At 46.6% G+C, this 20,654-nt stretch overlaps 2 protein-coding genes across 4 annotated transcripts in view; one reads left to right on the top strand and one right to left on the bottom strand.

Annotated features, from left to right (window-relative positions):
• Positions 1 to 166: 166 nt before the first annotated feature.
• On the top strand, positions 167 to 1,506 carry lwr (ubiquitin conjugating enzyme lesswright). Its single transcript, XM_017069223.4, has 2 exons — positions 167 to 348; positions 431 to 1,506. Exon 2 carries the CDS (start codon positions 533 to 535, stop codon positions 1,010 to 1,012), a length of 480 nt encoding a protein of 159 aa, XP_016924712.1. The 5' UTR covers positions 167 to 348; positions 431 to 532; the 3' UTR covers positions 1,013 to 1,506.
• Positions 1,507 to 2,644: 1,138 nt separating this feature from the next.
• Positions 2,645 to 20,654, bottom strand: part of ush (Zinc finger protein ush) — a 57,462-nt gene continuing 39,452 nt past the window's right edge. For 2 of the 3 annotated variants that reach the window (XM_017089853.4, XM_017089857.4), the window contains exons 2-8: positions 19,433 to 19,477; positions 6,335 to 7,266; positions 5,860 to 6,266; positions 5,523 to 5,723; positions 4,037 to 5,426; positions 3,831 to 3,973; positions 2,645 to 3,670 (exon numbers count right to left, since the gene is read on the bottom strand). In XM_017089853.4, the coding sequence (XP_016945342.2) occupies positions 3,229 to 3,670; positions 3,831 to 3,973; positions 4,037 to 5,426; positions 5,523 to 5,723; positions 5,860 to 6,266; positions 6,335 to 7,266; positions 19,433 to 19,477 (3,560 nt within the window). In that variant the 3' untranslated portion in view covers positions 2,645 to 3,228. The remainder of the gene's footprint in view (positions 3,671 to 3,830; positions 3,974 to 4,036; positions 5,427 to 5,522; positions 5,724 to 5,859; positions 6,267 to 6,334; positions 7,267 to 19,432; positions 19,478 to 20,654) is intronic. The other variant, XM_017089854.4, reaches the window with a different exon arrangement.

Below are 20,654 nucleotides of genomic sequence, written 5' to 3'. Positions count from 1 at the left end.
TTATGGTTTGGCATGTTAATAATTGATTTATTTTAAATCTGAGCTTGCTATCACTTAGTTCTCAGTAACCATAATTTAAAATTAAAATATTTAATTAGTATACCGCTTAAAATATTAAAAATCTGGTATTTTAATATGGGATTCGGTAAAGGGTCATACCAAATATACCAAGTTATCGATAACAATTTAGTGCGACCGTTTGCGTGGCAAATTTGCACCTTTTGCGAGCACAAGCGTTCTTTCCTGCAAAAAATTGCGCTAGAAATTGCAAAAACTGTGAAATCCGCCACCGCATAGAGAAAAAGAGACTTGCCCAGGTCTCCTTAAGGTGCAAATAGCGGCGGAAAGGTAGGTGCACTCCCGATTGACGGGAGAAAAGCCGATGAAACTCTGAGCTTGGAGGCAATTACCCACACACATACTCTTGCAGACAGACGCGCGTGCAAAAAGCAGAGTGGGATCGCCAGAAAAGCAGGATACGCGGATACATTTGAACCGGAAGTAGGAAAAAGCACCCAACTAATCACCGATCATGTCCGGCATTGCAATCACGCGGTTGGGGGAGGAGCGAAAGGCCTGGCGGAAGGATCACCCCTTCGGCTTCGTCGCCCGTCCCGCCAAGAACCCCGACGGCACCCTCAACCTGATGATCTGGGAGTGCGCCATTCCCGGCAAGAAGTCGACCCCCTGGGAGGGCGGCCTCTACAAGCTGCGCATGATCTTCAAGGACGACTACCCCACCTCGCCGCCCAAGTGCAAGTTCGAGCCGCCGCTGTTCCACCCGAACGTCTATCCCTCGGGCACCGTCTGCCTGTCGCTGCTCGACGAGGAGAAGGACTGGCGCCCGGCCATCACCATCAAGCAGATCCTGCTAGGCATCCAGGACCTACTCAACGAGCCGAACATCAAGGACCCGGCCCAGGCGGAGGCCTACACCATCTACTGCCAGAACCGGCTGGAGTACGAGAAGCGCGTTCGCGCCCAGGCCCGCGCCATGGCGGCCACCGAGTAGTCTGCATCCTGGGCAACGGCGTCCCGGCATCCCACATAGACATTAACAAACAAACACATCTAGGCGGTAAGCGTTTTCGAGAATGCTATCCACATATTATCTTCTACATAAGACCACTAATTTTGGACGGAACTCTACTGCACACTCAATACAAATCATCTGATTTAATTTTTTAACGCAATCGCTTAGTACCAGCTATATTGTATACTGTATCAACTGAATAAAATGGATTAAGTTCTGTACGTTTTTGGAGAGCCCGAGAGGTGCGTCATGCCCAAAGTGGCTACGTGGCAGCCAGTTGACGCTGACGAGACTCCTTTCCAGCCCGAGATCTTTGTATCTTTGCGTACACTTGCGACGATTGTGAATATGCATTTTCCCACACTTTCCCATTTATTTAACGAGCTGTTTTGTTGTGTAAATTGATTACAATCTATTGAACTACTACTTACTACTTAACTATATCGTGTCAATAAAATGTATTAGCTGTAAAAGTTCAAGTATTTGATTTGAAAATTGTAGTTTTCCCTGAACATTGTAGAAATGTGAGAAGTTTCGCTGATTTCGTTGAGCAAAATTGATTTCAAGTACCAGGCGAACAGAAAATTTCAGTAGGTTGACATCTGGCTCCTAACTAACGGTTCTATTTTCACGCTTCCAAACAACCTTTTTCTATCGATCTGGCAGGCAACCTGCATGTTTTTCCATCGATCTGGCAGCACCACCAGCTGGTAAGGCTTTCCTAAATTACGGTTGTTTTCCAGTCGCCGACTGTCGGCCATTTTGAAAAATAGCTTGCTTATTTTTCTGTTCGCCTGGTATTTCAAATGACGAGATTCGGAAATTTGACTTAAATATCTGCTTTACGGGGGTCTTCCACAAGGAAAACGAGTATATTTTGGATTTCAGAAAGCAGGCGAACATAAATCAGTAGTTGGTAAATTTGCTCCTTTCGCGTGATCCGAGCGAAGAAGTTTCACCGAGTTCGATGAGCAAAATCGATTTAAAGTACTAGGCGGACAGAAATTTCAGTAGCTTGACATTCTTCCCAAACTAACAGTTATATTCATTACGTCACGAACAACAATTTTCTATCGATCTGGCATCCAGCTGCATGATTTTCCATCGATCTGGCAGCACCATCGGCTAATAAAGCTTTTCCAACTAACGGTTGTTTTCCAGTCGCCGACAGGCGGCCATTTTAAAAAATAGCTTGCTTATCTTTCTGTTCGCCTGGTATTTCGAATGACGAGTTCCGTGAATTTAACAAAAATTGGTGCTCTACGGGGGGTCCAATATATAGGAAAACGAGTACATTTTGGATTTCAGAAACCAGGCGAACATAAACCAGTAGTAGGTATATTTTATTTTTTAGCGTATGTTTTCACATTAACGGTAATATTAAACACGCGCACGAGCACCTTGTTCTATCGATATGGCAGCCCAACAGCATGTTTTTCCATTGATCTGGCAGCCCATGTTTGTGAGTCAACATTTTCTATCGATATGGCAGCCCTGCCTTTCCGTTAAGTTTCCGCCGAAAAGTCCGTTGATTTCAAAAATGTTACAATGCAAAATAATATTTAAAAACCCAAATTGATTGATTTCCAATAATTCTGATTTTGAAGTAAATATTTTGTTGAATAAATTAATTACTTTTATTGTCGCACACACTTAATAAATAATGTACTCAGTTAAATTACACAGTTGGAATCGCTCGCTTTTACGTGGAACAGCGAGCCATTTACATAATAATATTGGATCTACATAGGAATACTTCGCCTCCTTCTTCTCCGCCATCCATTGCAAACTTGTAGTTTCTTGCCCTCGATTTAGTTTCTGTCTAAGTGGTAAGCTTTGGCATGCATTATATGTCATGGTTCCCACTTCATGGGTTTGCGTCCTACATATATCTAGGTAATCTATATATTTATGTCTTTAGGTATACTATATATGCGTGTACGTTGTATATATATACTGCTATCGATCGGTAAGTCGATGGAGTCCGTCCCCAAGTGGCGTTTGGAAGTGGAGGGCAGCGACAGGGAGATTCTCCGGGAATACTGTCGTCCATTACAGGTTGCGAATTGTATTGTTTACACGTTGAAGGAGGAGACTACGCTTAGGATTCGATTAGGTTCGGTCGCCGCCGCTCAGAGGCAGGTGTAATACCATTCCAGCTGCTTGCGCTGCGCCTCCCACCGCAGCTGGCTCTCTCAAATGGCCGCCTCCTGCAGGTTCTCCTTGTTCTTCTGCTGGCCATGTCCAGCCACGATTCCGCCGATGCCCAAGCCCACGGCCACGCCCCCGCCCAGGTGATTCGGACTGGGGCTATCGCTAGCCTCCGGGCGAATCGGCTTGTTCTTGCAGTAGAACTGCTTGTGGGCCAGGTATGTCTTCACGTAGTTGAAGGATATGTCGCAGGTAGAGCAGTACTTCTTCATCACCTCGGCGGCGGCAACGGCAGCTGCTGCGGCGGCCACGCTGCTGTTTCCCAGAGGAGAAGCCATCGGGGGAACCAGCCCACCAGGCGCCACATCCGTACCGATCTCCATTGGCTCAGCTTTGATGTGGGGCGTGGAAATCGGCGAGTTGTTGTTCTCGTGCACCAGGCTCAGCGTCGGCGGAGGATCCAGGGGCTCCGACTTGATGTGGAAGCTGTGGAAGAAGAGAGGGTAAAATTAATTGATTAACATTGCCTAACAAATAAGGGACTTAAACGATTTTTGGTTATTTTTGTCAATATAACATTTAAATTTTCTTCTCTAGATCCTTTTCCTAACTAACCCATTTGATTGCAGATTCCTGCCGTCCTTACCTGGCTGCCTCGCCGTTTGAACCATCGGAACTCGAGTGGTGGTTGGGAGTGGGATTCGAGGTCACGTCCTGATCTCTGGTGTCGGGGGAAATCGAAGGTGAGTTGATGGCCACATGCGGATGCATCAGCTTCATGTGGCGCAGCTGTGGAATAAAACCTCCAGTCAGTAATTAATTTTAAGAGCACAATTATAATGGAGTACTCACCACATTGCCCTTGTAGGTGGAGGCATAGTTGCAGTAATCGCAGTTGAACATCTGTGAGGGATGATCCATGGAATCGTGGGCAACTGTTGCAGATGCTCCAGCTGCAGGAGACAGCTCTTGGGTCAGTGTGGAACCCTCCTCCTCGAAGATGCAGGTCATGTAGTGCTCCTCGTTCACATCGCTGGTCTTCTTGTCGAAATGGGTGCGAATGTGGGTGCGCATGCCGCGAAGGGTGTTCCCCTTGTACTGGCAGATGCTGCAGCGGTAGGCCTTCACCGTGCCGTGCATCTCCATGTGCTTCTTGGCCAGCGCCGCCGTGGGACTGACTACTCCGCACACAGGACACTTGTTCAGGCTGTTGGAGGCGGGCTGGGAGTTGGTGGTGGGTGCTGCGAGGGGATTTGTGACAGGCGGTGGACAAGGTAGCCCAATCTCGTGCAGGGTCTTGCACTTTCCGCACTTTTCCTTCACCAGGGCCAGTTGCCCAGGATCTGAGGGCGTAGCGGCGGTGGCAGCAGCTGCTCCTCCCTTGGGACAGTAGTAGTTCTGATGGGCCCGCAGGTTGTCCAGGGAGGTGTACTTGATGCCACAGGCGGCGCAGATCAGCTGTTGGTAGGCCACCGGAGTGGTTTCGACCGACGAAGCTGCCTCTGACCCGCCAGCTCCCAGTCCTCCAGCTCCTGGATTGGATGGTGAAACGGCTGACTTGACATCCACTTCACCCGTTCCCTCCTGACTCCGAGCCGAGCAATAATGCTGCTTGTGGGCCAAGTAGTTCTCGTACTTGCAAAACACAATATTGCACTCCATGCACTTGGACACGCCCTTCTTCACGTAGATTTGCGGCTGCTGGGCGCCACCTGCTGCTCCTCCGCCGCCAGGATTTCCGCCACTTGTCTGGGCAGGAAGGGGTGATGGCGGAAAGGCTGCTGCTCCACTGCTGCCCGCGACAGCAGCCGCTGCAGCTGCTGCCGCCAGTTTGAGAGCCAGTTCCGGATTGGTTTTGGCCAACAGCGATTCGGAGAGGCCAAAGTCCGCCGGCAGCATGGAGCGCATGTCCAGCATGTGGGGCACAGCCACGTTGAGACCAGGTGGCGACATGGAGGAGGCACTGCCAGCCCCGGAACTGCGTGGACTAATGGCTCGTCGCTTGGGCGAGGGACTCATCGAAGGACTGCTCGGCAGGGAGGGGGCGCACACAATCTGCTCGGGCGTCACACTTCCTCCTCCTCGCGGAGTCTCCGCGTTGTCCTTGACACTTCCTCCTCCGCCGGCGAGAAGGACTTCCTCCACATCGAGCAGTGCATTGCGCAGTTGGCGCTGTCGCAAGCTCAGGGAATTCAGGGAGATGGGCGATCGACGCAGCGAGAGATCCAAAGGCGCAGATTCGCTGGATATGAAAAATTGGGATATTTGTGTTATTTAAGGATTTGTTATTAGGAATTCTGAAATTGTTTATTTTAAATTTTCTTGGATAGCCACTTACCGACTTCCTCCTGCCTCCTTTCGCTTGGGTTCCGGTGGACTGCTCTTGGGTTCTGTGGCCTCAGCAACCGAAGAGGGAGCTGAGGGACGTTCGGGCTCCAGAGAAGCGCCGATGAGGGCAGTGGCCAGGGGCTTGATCGTTCCATTGTCCACGGTGAAGCAGGTGGTCTCTGGATTCACAATTCCCGAGTTCGGAGTGGGCCTACAGTTTCAAATTAATTAAAACCATTTAATATACTATAATTGTTATATTAATATTAATTTTTCTTAAGACCGTTTCTTCTCGAATATTTGAGAAACCTTAAGTTAATCAAGTTCAATCTTTTTTGGGAACTCACAGTGGTCCTGGAATAAAGCTGGCCGCCCGAATCAGCGAGCAGGGCACAATGATGATCGGGTGCGTGGGAAGTGCCAGGAAGGGTGGGTGCGAATGGGGCGTGGCCTGGAGGGAGGCAGCTGCCGCCGCCGCTGCAGCCGCCACAGCGACCATCGCCGGAGTTGGGGTCTTGTTCCTGGCCTGCGGACTGAGCTTTCCGGGCGCAGCTGCCTGGGCAGACACTCCTCCAGAGCCTCCGGGTCCAGAGGAACCGGGTCCTCCTGACCCCGCGCCCGGAGATGCATCTGGTTTGGGTGTGAGCTGTCCCTCCGGTCGCCGGGAACTGCAGTAGTGCTGCTTGTGCGCCCGATAGGTCTTGATGTTGTTGAACCGGATATCACAGTGGCTGCAGTAGCGATCTGTTTGCTGCTGGAAGGGATGGGATTGTTAATATAATATATTATCCAGGGCATCTGGCACCTCAACACTTTACTCACTTGACTAGAGCTATCCTCCAGTGAACTTGGCGTAACACCCTGCGGGGGTATTCCGTTCTGGAGGAGACTTGGCAAACTGGCCAGTGTGGGAGCCGCCGGCGAGGTCTGGTGCATCCGCATGTGGCGATTTAGGGACACCTTCTTGTCCGCACTGTAGGAGCACTGGGAGCAGCCGTATTGCTTTCCTGTCCTGGCGATTTTGGCTGGTGGCTCGCCAGAGCCTCCGGATAAACCCACTTCGCCAGTCGTGGCTGCAGATCCTCCTGCTCCAGATTTATCACTGCCCGCCTCGTCCGTGTCCTTAATCCTATGAGAGCAATAGTAGGCCTGATGGGCTTCTAGCGTTGAGGGCGAACTGAAGGCGATTCCGCAGGGCAGGCACATGAATCTGGCTGGCTTTAGATGGGGTTCCTCCGGTTGGGCTTGGGTCTCCGGCTTGACGAGCGGCGGAGGAGCCAGCAGCCGTGAGTCCGGCAGCGTCAGCTCCTTGGCATCCGGCTTGAGAGCAGGATCCGAGGCCAGGAGTGCATTCAGGCGCACCTTGGGGAACTTGGGAGTGGGCGTGGGAGGACAGGGCGAGGGACACGGAGAGGGTTCCGCCTCCGAGGGCGGCGTGGCGGGCTGTTCCAGCTTGGGAATCAGCTGCGGCGAGCTGGGACTCCTGGGCGGAGTGCTGGGGCTGTTGGCAGGCAGTTCAATTTGCTCCTCCGGCTGAAGATTGTGGTCCTGCTCCATCTCTGTCTCTCCCAAGTCCAGATCCTGCTCGGGATTAGTCTCTTCTGGCTGCTCACAGGCACCATCTTCATCGTCGTCAATATTGTTATTGTTGTTCTCCTGGGGGTCTCTGGAATCCTCCATCTGATCCTCTAGTTGATCCTCCATTTGCTGCTGCTTTTCTTCGCCCATTTCCTGAGCGGCCAGATCTTTGGAATCTGTAAGTAATGAAAGATAATTAAAATTATAATTTAGATTGATTTAATTTAGCTTATGGTTACAGGTACCACCCAATAGGCGACGAATAACTGGAATAATTGTTTTTCAAGAGCTAACATTTCATTTAAACTTTAAATAAATAAACTTATAATCCAGTTTATGAAAGTAGAAACCTTATAGAACTTCTTTTCCAATCTGAACAGTCCTGGGAATCAGCTCTGGGGTCAGACAGTTACATGGCAGTTTAGTGCCTCAAATTGGGTTCCCAGAATCCGCATCCCATCCGCATCTCTGCCATCCCATCCGCCCGTGAGGAATCTATGTGTCAGACAGCTGCTTTGGCAATTATTATCGAACAAATTGTCAGTGGTCAGAGCTGTGAAAACAATGCGACAAGAGCCGGCTGGACAAGCTGCTGCTGCTGCCCAGATGGAGGAGCAGCAGAGGAGGGGCCGGTTATCCATGCTGGCCATCTCTTACGTGGAAAACGCTGGTGGAAAAGGATGGGGAAGGAGAGAAGCTGGAAAGAAAAGCGCATGGTGGCCAATGGCCACTGATGATTAGGGCCCGCGGATCGCAGCAAAAGTTCGAAGTTGGCCAGAATCCCCGAACTGACATCTGATTTGTTTCTGTTTTGGCCACGGCGAAATATTATAACGACCAACGGCGATGCTGGCCGAGATTATGGCGGCGGACAGTGGACAGTGGACAGTGGACGTGGACATGGCACACACATGGCATGCAGATGGAGCCGCCGGATAAGCGTCGCAGTTTGCAGTTTGCATCTCGCTTCGCCAGAAATTCGACATCTCGACCGCAGCGAACATTTTGCGCTGCTCGTGCGGGCCACAGCTCCCAAAAGTCCCCCTCCTGGGTTCCGTCCTCCCCCGGACGACCATGGTTTCCCTTGGCGGATGGGAGGCTGGAGAGATGCGCGTTGACCTGTCAATTGATGGCTATTGAAATGTCAGCACATCCAGAGCGACTGGATTGCAGGCAACGGAAAAATGAAGAGAATTCTACAGAGGAAAACATTTACTTGGTGCTTGAACTATTTTCTCACTGAACTGAAAGAAAATGTATGCTCTATCGAAAAAAAAACCCGTGAAATATTGTCATAGTGTTATATTTCTAGTTTGTTATATGTAAGAGAAAGTTAACATGAAGTAAACATGTTCAGAATGATAAATTAATGAAAATGAACAGAACATTGTATTTAGTTAGAAAAAACCCAATGTGCTATTAAGAAACTTATTTTTTTCGGACTATCATTACTCTTTTATGGTTTCCTAAATCAAACGCGATTTCTTACTGTGGACACCAAGTTCGTTGCCTGAGTCTTTTGATTGCTGCTGTTTGTGTTGCCGCTGCCACTGCCACTGCAACAAATGTTGCAACTGTTGCCAAACTATTGACGGCCCGCCCTAATTGCCGCCGTCGATTTTTCACGAATTCACACAATTCTGCACGTGAGCAATCGGTTAGAAGAATCGCAATCGCAACACCCCGCTGGCCCCCCTTCCGCCGAAAAATAAAGGGCTCTGCTGGCATTCCGAGGCATTCTGCTTATTTGTAAGATATTTATTGCCTTCGATTGGGTGGCGATAAGCCGCACACGTAAAGTGTTTTGTCCGGGAGAAGAGGCCTCTTCCAGGGGAGAAGGGGGGGCGATGGGAGAGATGGCCGAGCGCCGATAGAGTGCGAACGGGAGACTAACAGCTAACAATGGCCTTTCGGTTCTGGCTCTCGGATCCCGATCCCCAGAGCTCTTGGTTCGGAGTCCCTGGCTCTCTGCCCCCGGCGACATCCGAGGAGGATTAGCCAGGCCGGGATCTCTCTTGGTTCAGCGGTTGGTGCAGCAGATCTCCCCCAGCGATTGTCTCGCGAGTGCCATCGCAACACCCTCTCCTCGTTTTCATTGTTGTGCGGTTTCGGTTCTGAGCAGTGGAATCGCTTGCAGACTCAGGATTAGGAGGTTTCAAAAGGAGAGAAATACATAATGTGTAAATCTCTTAACCTGAACTAACAGATGTGTAATTTCCATGAAATTATTCCTTGTAACCCAAGTTTTAAAATTTGATTTGTAGAAAATAGTAATATACGAGTGGTAGGGATAACCATTATTTCTTGATTCTGTTATATTACGTTTTTCTCAACGATTCAGGAATAGTTAAAAGGAAAAACCATTACATTTCAAAAATATTCTTAGTGTTGTAAATACAACTTATTAGTACTAAGCAAAGTGAATCATAACCAAGAATATTTGATCAAAACCAACTTAATATTGAAGGATGAAACCCCTTTCATATTTGTATCCCTCAGTGCGTGGAGGAATTCCAAGGCTACGCATTCGCATACGAAATCGATTTGGGATCTGGGAACATGCGGTCTTCGCTGAAACTGCGATCGGGCGATCGTTTGTTTAGCCGTTTCGTAACGTTACGCCGCCCCACACACCTTTCGGTGGGTAGAAGACGAGGGGTATGCCCTCTGAAGCCCCTCTGTAGCCCCCCTATATCCCCTCTAAAACCCCGCTGCGGCCAACGCCAACAATTGTTTATCAATTTGTTAAATCAGCTCGGCCGCCGTCTTCAGCTTCAGGTCTCTCTTCTCTTTTTCTCGCTGGAGAGCTGCGATCGATCCTCGCCGATAAGCGACACAAAAAAAGGGAGGGGGAATTCAGGGGATACAGGTGGGCCGGGGATACCTGGCACTTTATCAGCCGGCAGATGATTGTTGCTGGTTTCTCACTTGGCCGCAACTCCACTCGGTGGGCGTTGTTGGCAGCCATAAACAATCGAACAATTTGGCCCAGGTCCCGATCTCGGCCAGAAAAAGGAAAAGAGGAGCAAGGAGCAGGGAGCAGGGAGCCCAGAGAAGGAGCAGATCCCCAGGATCGACCCTTTGTTCATTTGTCGCTGGCTTTCAACCCGCGGACCGCCGTCGCTGCTAATCGTTTCGGGGTCAGTTAACCCGAAATCGAAGAAAAAAGCCCCAGCTAAGCGAAAACGAAACTGGCAATCATGGCCAGATCTTCCAGGAGATGGTGAATAATCCTCAGCAGGCTAGGATGGCGGGAGCAAGTCGCCAATGCGTCTGGCTAGATTCAGTACCTAGAGTTCTCTAGCTGCCACTGGGGGCGTATGCGTAATGAGAGGGTTGATGGGGCGGAATTAGACTCAATAATGAGAGACACAAGCTAGGACGGTAATTTTATTAGAATTTGGCCTCACAGAAAGGTTTCCCATTTTATATATTACTTAGGCCCAAATATTAATAATTAAGTATAGCTTTTTAATTGGTAGCCCACTACGTCTCATAACAATAACTTAGAATCTTTTGTACAGGTCTGAAAAATATTGAAGAAAATGAGAGTCGTGAAATCGCTATCTTCAGCTGACTGTAAACATCATATGGAAAAAATACTATACCTTTAGTTTTTGTAGCATGATTTTAAAATGGTACCTACTCCTGATGTTAAATCTTTATTAGGTAAAGTTTTTGTTTGTTAGCAAGTTCTATAGTTATAGTTATAATACACAGAAAACATAGCATTTAATGACATGATACTGGCTGCGCAATATTTTCCTAATCGTAACCACTTTCTGTTATTAAATCTTTTAAGACTCTGCCACTCTGCTGCTGTGATTTTTCAAATATTTTTCATCCCCGCGGCTCCACTGCCTCATTAGTCACTGAAAATGTGCGCGGACTACTGCCTTGGAAATTCCCAATGGAGTATAATTAAACAAATTTCTGGACTCGCTATCGATGATCGGGATTTTTTTGGGGGGAGAACAGAAATTGAAAAACGTGAGTGAGCAGCCCAAAAAAAGGCAGGGGGAAGCGGGGACCCAAGGGTAAGACTTCTGCAGCTGCCAATTGTGATAAGAGAAATCTTCATTTTCGCGCGAAAATTTTGCCACCTTGCCTTGGGTTTCCGGGACTGGGAGTGCGATCTCGAGAGGAAGGTGGGTTGGGGACTGGGAACTGGAGTCTACAGGACCTGGCACGGGTAATCAACGCCATCAGCAGCTCGGGCAAGCGGCCAGGTCTCTGGGCCAACTCCGGGCTTATCAATTGTTATTAATCAAAGAAAAGAAGGCCCCTCTGCGGTTGGGAAGCGAATGCAAAGAGCGAAAAGTTCGCAAATTTCATTTCACTTCACACTTGGCCAGCAGGAAGAATTAAGGAGGAGGAGGAGGAAGTTTCAGCAGATTTGTGTTTCGATTCTTTTTTTGCGCCGTGTGTCCGTGTAAATAATCAACATTCTCATATCTTGGGGGCTTCCAAGCTATTCGTGATTTACTCGCCGAATCCACAGCTCTTTTTCGCCAACTTTAGCTTCGATTCCTATAGTCAGCACCTCTTTTTCAGTTGTCTCTATGGGAACCCGGAGAGTAGAATTCCTTCGATCCGAGGATAAGCAATTTTGGCTCTTCTTCAACCTCTTAACTTTATATTCTGTACCATAGCTCCTTCTCTTCACTCTTCCCTTCGTATTATCGAACAACTCAAACCCATAGCCTTCGAACAGAAGTTCTTATTTCGAGCAAAACTAATTTAGTTCACTTGGTTCAACCCAAAGTTGCTGATGTCAATGGCAGGAAGAGATTGGGAGGTTCAAATTGTGGGAGTGGGAGAGTACCCATACACTAATGGGGAAAATTATAACTTTTTTGAGGGAGAAAAGGAGCTAAATTTCGATCTCTTAATCTTTATAGTGTTTTGTAATGACATTTGAGGAAACATTGTTTCAAAATGAAAATATTATTTTGATATTAAGTACCATTTCCTTTAAATACAAAACTCAACTGCTCAGTTCTATTATTTTCACCTCAACTGTTCATTTAGTCCAGCCCATGTGGTACTATATCTTCGATCTATAGAAACCAAAACACAAGCCACAGACAAAGTCAAAGACAGACGGCAGGCAATTCCTCGAAATCGCCCAAGTCAAAGTCTCTTTTTGATGTCTTAATTAAAAAACGTGCAAATGATACAAGGGCTGGGGGGCAGGGGCGTCTGAAGGGGGCGTCCTGTTCCTGGTCCAGGTCCCCAAAAGGGGTGATCGTCTGGGCCTGTGCACAGAGTTCAATGTTGAGCAATTGATGCAACTGTTGAGATGTGTTGCTGTTGTTGCCTGTGCTGCGGTTGCTGTTGCAGTGTTGCTGTTGCATGGGGCACTGATAACGAGGGGGAGGGGGGCTGGGAGTAGGGAAATTGTCGCAGTACTTGAAAATTTCGTGTGAGCACGCTCAGCGTCGATTGTTGCTAGCTGCTTTTGCTTGATCGCTTGATCAGCAGCAGCAGCAACACAGGCACAGCAGCAACAGTTGTCGTCGGGCAGCAACACCAACACCAAAACACCGCGATCAATTGCGATTGCTGCCTGTTGCTCCCACAATCTCATGTGTTGCTGCTGTTGCTGTTGCTGTGGCAAGGAGCAACTCCTTGCTGCCGTGCCAGCAGCAACTGTTGCACAAATTTAAATTGACCCAAGTGCAAGTTTGAATGTCGCTAATCTGCCATCGACTGTTACCTGCAACATGTTGCTGCTGCCTTTGCTGCTGCTGGCTCATAATTTGCGTTTATTAAACAAGCCTGGCATTTGCATAAATGTCGCTTTTCCCTGATTACCATCATTCGATAGTGGAAATGGCAGCAGCAACAGCAATAGCTGCAACATCTACAGCAGCAGCATGGCACTGCAGCAACATTTGCAATTGCTGTAAACAAATCACGCTTTTTGCAGATCAATCAACCACTGACAACTGCCCCAAGAAGTCACAATTCAATTGTTGAACTCCCCTGCCTGCGAATCCATTTCCTTTCGGGCCATTTTCCCTTATAGACACGACAGCAACAGCTTGTTTCTTTACTGTTACACCCAGTTCGTGAGGGCGGCAGGGGGCGTTCGGGGGTCGAGGGGCGTGGCAAGTCCAAAATCGTGTCTGGCATTGTGTTGACTTCATTGCTCTGTTTTTTCTGTTTTTTTCTCTCTGTGCTGATGACTTTTGATGTGTTCATCAAGCAATCACGACAGCAACAGCAACAAAACTGCGAGGGGAGCAACAAGGGTTTGGCATTTCTTTTCAACAGTAAATTAAAGAGGCGCGAAAATTGCCTGCAAGCTGTGTGAATGGGAATGAAATTCCCCAAATAAAAAAACGAGAAAAGGGGGAACACGGCCAGTTCACAAACTGAAAAGGAGGCAAAACAAAGGACCCCACAGCAAGAGTTGCTGATGGGCAGGGGCGGGGAAAAGGGGGCGACTTGCTAACAAGATGCGCGCAGTCAGCGACAACAGCAACAACAACGGCAATAACAAACCAACTACAAAGCCAAAGGCCGCCAAGGAGTCCGAAAAGTCCAACTCCGATTCCAAGTTGGGTTCAAGTCCCCGGCGGAGTTTTACTGCCAGCCTGTTTGGCAACGCAGCAAAAAAGGCCACGCAACCTGGAGAAAAGCAGTTGCAAGTACACCGAAAGAAATAAAAGGGAAGAAGAGAAAAATTTATTACCAATGATAGTCATTCCTTATCTGTTACCTTTACAATTATACCCCATCATTGTATCGATAATAAACGGAGAATTTAAGTCTAAGAGGTTGAAGAGACCTTAAAATCCTAAGTAGTGTTAGATCTTAAGATAATAAATCTAAGATAGATAAATCTTTCAAAAAACTTCAATTTAAAAGAGTATTCATCTTGAAATTAATTAAAAAATGCGCCAATACTAAAAAAAAAATTTCAAGGGATCAACTTTAGAAGTTTTGAACTTAGGATACGATGAATCAGTACCTGAACACAACATTAGGCTTTCTTAACTGAAGTATTAAGAAATTTTAAGATAACAATAGAGTATTTAACAACAATTTTTCACCGTGTACCTCCTGGACTTGGACTGACTAACAAAGCGGCGAGTCAGACACATCATTACCTACCAATTAGGCTCCGAAAAGTGTGTGCGTCTGTGTGGCGCAGGGTTTGAGCTGGGGAATGGGGCCAGAAAGGAATGGCAGAGGAGGAGCAGAGTAGATTGGTAGCCAGACCAACACGAAGGCCCAGAGGACAGTGTTCGAGGATGAGGATGGGAATGGAAACGGGTATGGGTATGGGATGATTGGAGGGCTGCTCTTCGGGTGGCACCATAAACGTTTACAACATTGCGAATGAGTTGGGATGGTCTCGCAGAGTCGGAGTCTTGTAGAGTGTGGAAAATGGAGGAGTGGAGGATGGTAGGTAGCCAAGTGACTGACAGGCAGCAAATAAGCCATAAATGCACAGGCATCCAGAGCGGCCAACCTGGCGATGATGAAGTGCAAAGTGCCTGCTAACAGCTTGTAATGAGCTCTGAAAGTGTTTCAAAAATTTAAGGGGGTCTGGGTACTCACACTACCTTATCACTTATAACGCACACAACACTGACTCGACAAATCCCTTAGCAATTCCCTTCAATTCGATTTATGCGCTTCGATCGTTGATTGAATTTCGCACTGGATTTGTACAAATAAGCCAGCAAACAAGAAGCAATAGCAATCAGGAATCATCAACATCAATGACGAGGGTTATTCGTGCGTGAGTTAAGCAGTTGAAAAACGGCTAAGGACCAAATGCAAACAGCCATGAGAGTGTGGGAAAATAAAAGGGGGTGGTTGGTCTAAGGGGTTAATGGAAATCCTTGGCCAACTCAGAAGACAAGCGGGGGTCTGAGAATCCACCAGATGAAAAGGCGACGTGCTGACATGCCACTAATTGATTGACAGATGTGTGTCCCTGCTCAATGTGATTTCTCAATACAGACCTAAATCGATTTAAGTGGTTTAAGGGATCTGATAAGTATCTAAATGATCGACGAAATACATTTGCAGTTTTAAGTATTCTTTAACTCCGTTACTCAAGGCAAGCATTTCAAAAAACTTTAAGACATCTCCGTGCAATCCATCCCAGATTTAAAAGCTTTTGAAAGACTTAAAAAGTAACGAACCTAATCCCTCTAAATCTCAAAAATACCCCCAAACGGAGGTCAAGTCATAAGAGTTCGTCCCCAAGCGAAATTCAAATTTTAACCAAAACCCACGAGCAACCCCTTCTTCCAGAATCCCTTATTTTGTGGAGAATGATAAAGAGCTTTGTAATGCTTGCTATATACATAAAAAAATTACAGCATAAATCACACACGCTCACACCCACGCTGGCACACGCACATTTACGAGCCACACTCACACACTCACATACAAATTTCGGCTGTTGTATTAAAAATAATATCGTCGTCTGGTCGACAAAGATAAGAAAATGTATCCAAAGGATTGCGTTTGGTGTTATGGCCACCGCAAAAAGTGAGGCCAACCCCAGGTCCTTTCTCCGTTTCCCATTTCCCACCCGACTCCTTTGTCTGCGCAACCGCAAGGACAAGGCAAGTCCTTCGACTTGGTGCCGAGCATTTTATGACCAAAGCCCCCAAGTCGAACTCATCATCATCATCATCGGAGTCCGAGGACCATGGGTCAGGAGGGGATTTAGGCAGCAGGAGCAGGACCGCCAGCTGCGATCTGTGGCCACCGATAAGGCGGGAATACATTTCATAAATGCCGCGCCGCAAAAAGGATTACGAGGTTGCCGTTTGTGCTATCCACACAGGGAAAAAGTCAGGAAAATGGAAATAACATGTACTATAAACACAATAAAGGTTCCCTAATTTGCACAGACATTCTGTTTTAATATTTCTTTTAACTATCATACAAAAATATTTTAAGGAACATGTATATCCAAACATTTACGTAAGTCAAATCATAGTAAGACTGAACTGATAGTGAGAATGGTTTATAAACTTCCCAAATGTATATAAAATCTGTAATACTTATATTTACAATTCCCTTTTCTCTCCGTGTATTACATCTTTTCCTCTCAATATTTCATCGTATCCGAAGGGAACTTCTGCTCGGTGGTAATTTATTGTTAAAATAGTATAAAATATATTTGGCTCTCTGAAATGGCCCGTCACCCCAACTTTATGGATCGGAAAAAACAGAGTGCCATTTCAGGGCTTTATATTTCCAATCATAAATCGAGAAAATAGTAAGCACCCAACCTGTGCGATTTCCCTGTTTTATAGTGCACTTACTGCCGGCCCACATGTCGCATGCTTGATATTTTTCCAGTAAGGATAAGGAAAGCGGGCTAAAGTTGGCCTGGTAAGGGTTGTGTGTGTTGATGATGGAACGCAACTGATAAGGTCGAGCGCCGTGTAATGGTTTCTTTTTCGATTACCGCTGCTGTCGATGCTTTGTTGTTGCTGTTGCTGCACTCGCCTTTGGCCCGCAGCAATTGCAACGCGTCCCGCATGAACATGAACCCCAAAAAATAGAAAAAAACATAAAGAGATAGAGAAACTTTGCTCCTCGCCCCCCGAAGCTTGAACCTTGTCAAATGATTAATTACATGCCGAAAAGCTATCTAACAATTTGACTCGCTGTCTGTGTGTGGTTCGTTTTCTGTTCGCTTTGGCCGGATTGTCATTAAGCCAACAGCACAGCCACAGAGGGAGACATAATAAAAAATTATGCCATAGATAAAATGCCATTAGAGGGGAGGGTGGGGGGTCACCACTTAGCGCCATTAGAAGGCAGCCAAACAGCCAGCAGACAACGAACACCGAACAACCGACAACCGGAGGAGCAGCCAACCAAAAAGCCAGGCCAAAAGGGGGAGAGCCTGGGCTGCAAGTATGCAATTCTGCAAGATAAGCCGAAGCATTCATGAATTTCATAGATAAAAACCAAACACACACACTCCCATGCAGGAGCTCTCACAGATACTAACACTCACACACACAGGGACGGGGAGATGCGCTTACAGTACATTGCACAGGGGCAACAACAAATGAAGAGCGCCAAAAGTGAACAACGTCATCATCATCATCGCCAGATACACCATATATATATATACATATACACCAGATACACCCAGCAAGTGAAAAAGGAAATCAGGGAAGGGGGAGGGGCATTCAAACAGCAGCAGGAGTCACCACAAACAAACAAACATCAAGGGGCGGATCCAGAAAAACCTACAAGATACAAGACCATTCCTAGACAGAAGATGAAATACCCTTAAAAGAGATTACGGATAAAAATAAAAAAACTATTTTTTGATTTCATAAATATGGCATATCGTACAAATATATATATACCAATTCCTTAATAATTGTTAAAATTTTAAAGAAAAAATATTACGTTTTTAAAAATTTAGAACTTATCAACAAAAATTAGAACTCCTAACCTATAAGATCGTTCTTATACATTCATTGAAACCTTTGAAGAATATTATCAAGATGATAAATGTTCAAGTAATTTTAGGATTGAATATTTATGTGTTATGTACTCCTAACAACCAAGATTATCCTTATAGATCCACTAAAAATTTAAAGGAAACTCTCTGGGCCTAAATCTGTTATACTGCCCACCATGATCAGCCTTATAATTCAATTCTTAGTATCTGAAGCCATCCCAACTTTAGGTTCCCGAAAACCATCACCAACGTTGACCAAGGAGGCCTAATCCAATTTGGTCGGCAGTGCAAGTGCGGCAATGGCAATCTGTTGGCCAAAAAAGTGGGGGACATCAGTGGGTGGCGGGAGGTGGGTGGCTGGCCGGCCCAAAGGAATGCCACACGCTTTCCCCACGTTTGTTGTTGGCTGACTGGCCAGGCCAACTCGACTCTTCGGTCGCTTGGCGTCGCCATGGAGTGTCAACAGCCAGATAAAGATTAGCCCAGACAAACGCCCACTTTTTAGGCGAACTGTTACGCCCACTGGCCACTCAACCGCCCCCCGATTCCCGATTCCCCTGCCCCTCATCCCCCATGCCGATCCCATCTGGCTTTTGTGGCCCTGTGTTCGCAAGCTGGAAATCTTTCACTGACGCAGCACAAAAACGGCCACGTGGAAGGGCTGAGATTTGGATTTGGAGCGGGGAAACGGGAGGAGGATGGGACGGGGTGGGTTGGGAGGCCCTGCTCCAATTGCCGCCAGTTTCAGGGGATTATTAATGATGAATGCTCGAGATGGCAGCGAAATGGTGCGGAATGTCGAGCCAAAAAAGAGCAGGAGCGGAGTTGAGGTTTTAGATTACGGATTAAACTGGCCCATGTATTATGGGATAATCTGTAAATTCATTGTTTTAAAGATGCTTTACTAAGAGATATTTAATAAAAGTGCGGTAAGCATAGTTATTTAATAGTTGAAAAACTAATTCTTTACCAACCCTTTATAAAAAATATTTATGAAACTGTTGGGTTAAGAGTAGTCAATCTACTGCAACCCAGATAAATTCCAATAAACTCTTCTAAACTTTACGATAATCCTCGAGGTTTATTACCATCCTTTATCTACTGAAAACATTCAACTCAAAGACCTCAAGCGACAGTCCGCTCCTGGGAAAGTCAAGTTTCAGAAGGGTTGTGGTGGTTGGGTGGTCGGGTCAGAGACATCGTCTCAATGACGTTGACATTGCTGATGATTATGAAGTGATATGAAATTGATGCCAATGATGTCGGAGTGAAGTCAAAATTCCACCCGAGGGGAGGGTTAGAAAATAATGGTAAAGGGGTCTTGTAAATAGAGTGAGAGTGACCCGTTGTCATTTCCTGCAGTCCATCGAAGCGACTGAAACGAGGGTTGTGGCCGCCACCCTCCACCCTTCTTTTCCCGAAAGGGTTTTTATAAGGTCTGAGGTGTCAAAATCACAAAAACCGCAGGAAGCAGTGCCACTGCACTGATAAAAATTGTATTAAATTAGAGAGCTCTCGTCTTCATCTTTTTTCTGGATTAAATTTTTATTGGCAGAATATCAGCAGCCAGCAGGGATGGGTTTAAAATTCCTGGGTCTACACACATCGAGGAATTTATTATTGGGCATTAACGGGTTATGTCTGTCAGAGGGAGACAGCCATAGGGGCAGAGAGATAGAGGAGGACAGGGACACTCGCCTGTTTCCTGCAGTCGAACAGATAAGAATTTATTTTTTGGCTTTGGCCCATTTCGTTTAAGCTGCTAACTTATCGCGGATTGAACGGCGGACAAAAGGACAACGGACAGGCGACAGGATGTGTTTTCTACATTGAAGAGGATTTTCTTATATACAGACAAGTATTTCAACTTGGCTTACCTCTGCTGTCGACGGTCATCTCTTCTGTGGTATCGGAACAATCACCTGAAAAAATGAATTAGAAAGTTGGGTTTAAATATGGTTACAATATTTGAAGATACCATAACAAGGATCAGTGAAACTGTAAATATCTCTTTAAAAAATAATTATAAAACAATTTTAGGACTGCGTCTGAATCCACGGATACTTCCCGCCCAAAGGTCTCGACTAATAGTTGCTGATATATATCGCAGATAGTTCCAGCCAAATGGCTTTACTTTAAAAGCGATAATAATTGCTGCGAGGGCCGCATTGTTTGCTTTTGTCCACCCATTCTCTGTTTTGCCCAGTATCTTTGCATCTTTTCTGTTGGCAAAGTTGAGTTTGCTACGAACTACGCACAGTAGTTGGTTTGTTGTTGGTTTGCGAGGCCGGTGTCCGAGCCTTCACTCCACTCGATTAAACTTCAGTACGAAGTACCCAGAGTACCCAGTACCCAGTGCCCAGTATACCCAGCATAAAGTACCCCCCTCTGTACATCGCACTACTCTTTGTGTTGTTTTTCTCATTTTTGATTATATTTCGCTGATTATTCACTTCAAGGAATTATAATAACAATAATAACAACAATCCGCAGAATTCCTTCGTTTTCATTTCAGCTCCTCTGCGGCCCCTGTCCCGTCTTCCTCTTCTTCGTTCGCCGCAGATCGGAGATAGCGCAGCTATACACACAGATACAGATACTCGTACTCACAGATGCAGATACATATGAGCCGGGCCAAACTGAGGCCGTGGAATGAATGTGAAGCCACACAGCGCAGATAGGCGACTGATAAGCAACTGAAAGCTGGCTGCCATGGACGCGAAATGCGGACTTGGACTTGGACTACAGTGAGCAGTGTACAGTGTCGGACATGTCGGACAGGCGGTATTGGGACCTTATTCCCCACCCCTCCCCCTCTTCGGACGACAGGGTCCAAAGGCTGGCTTCGATGGCAATTGGCGGGATTTTCCGTTTTAACAGTACACCCACACATGACTTGCAGGTTGATTGTAGGCCAGAGGGAACTAAGCGGGAACAGCTCCTCTTAAAGTCTTACGACTCAAATTCAATATTACCAAATGAGTAAATAAAAGTTCACAATTGCTATTTACATTTCTAGAATACATTATCAAGTGACTAGTCTCGATACTTATCCATTGAAATATGCTTGTGGTACTCATTACTCCTATCTGGTTTTTA

The sequence above is a fragment of the Drosophila suzukii genome, chromosome 2L, assembly GCF_043229965.1.
Source record: "Drosophila suzukii chromosome 2L, CBGP_Dsuzu_IsoJpt1.0, whole genome shotgun sequence".
NCBI classification, from domain to species: Eukaryota; Metazoa; Arthropoda; class Insecta; order Diptera; family Drosophilidae; genus Drosophila; species Drosophila suzukii.
This window is presented reverse-complemented; position numbering and strand designations above follow the sequence as displayed.

What these genes read in the sequence shown, in the direction of transcription:
- lwr (XM_017069223.4), top strand. Translation starts at nt 533, where the DNA reads ATGTCCGGCATTGCAATCACGCGGTTGGGGGAGGAGCGAAAGGCCTGG.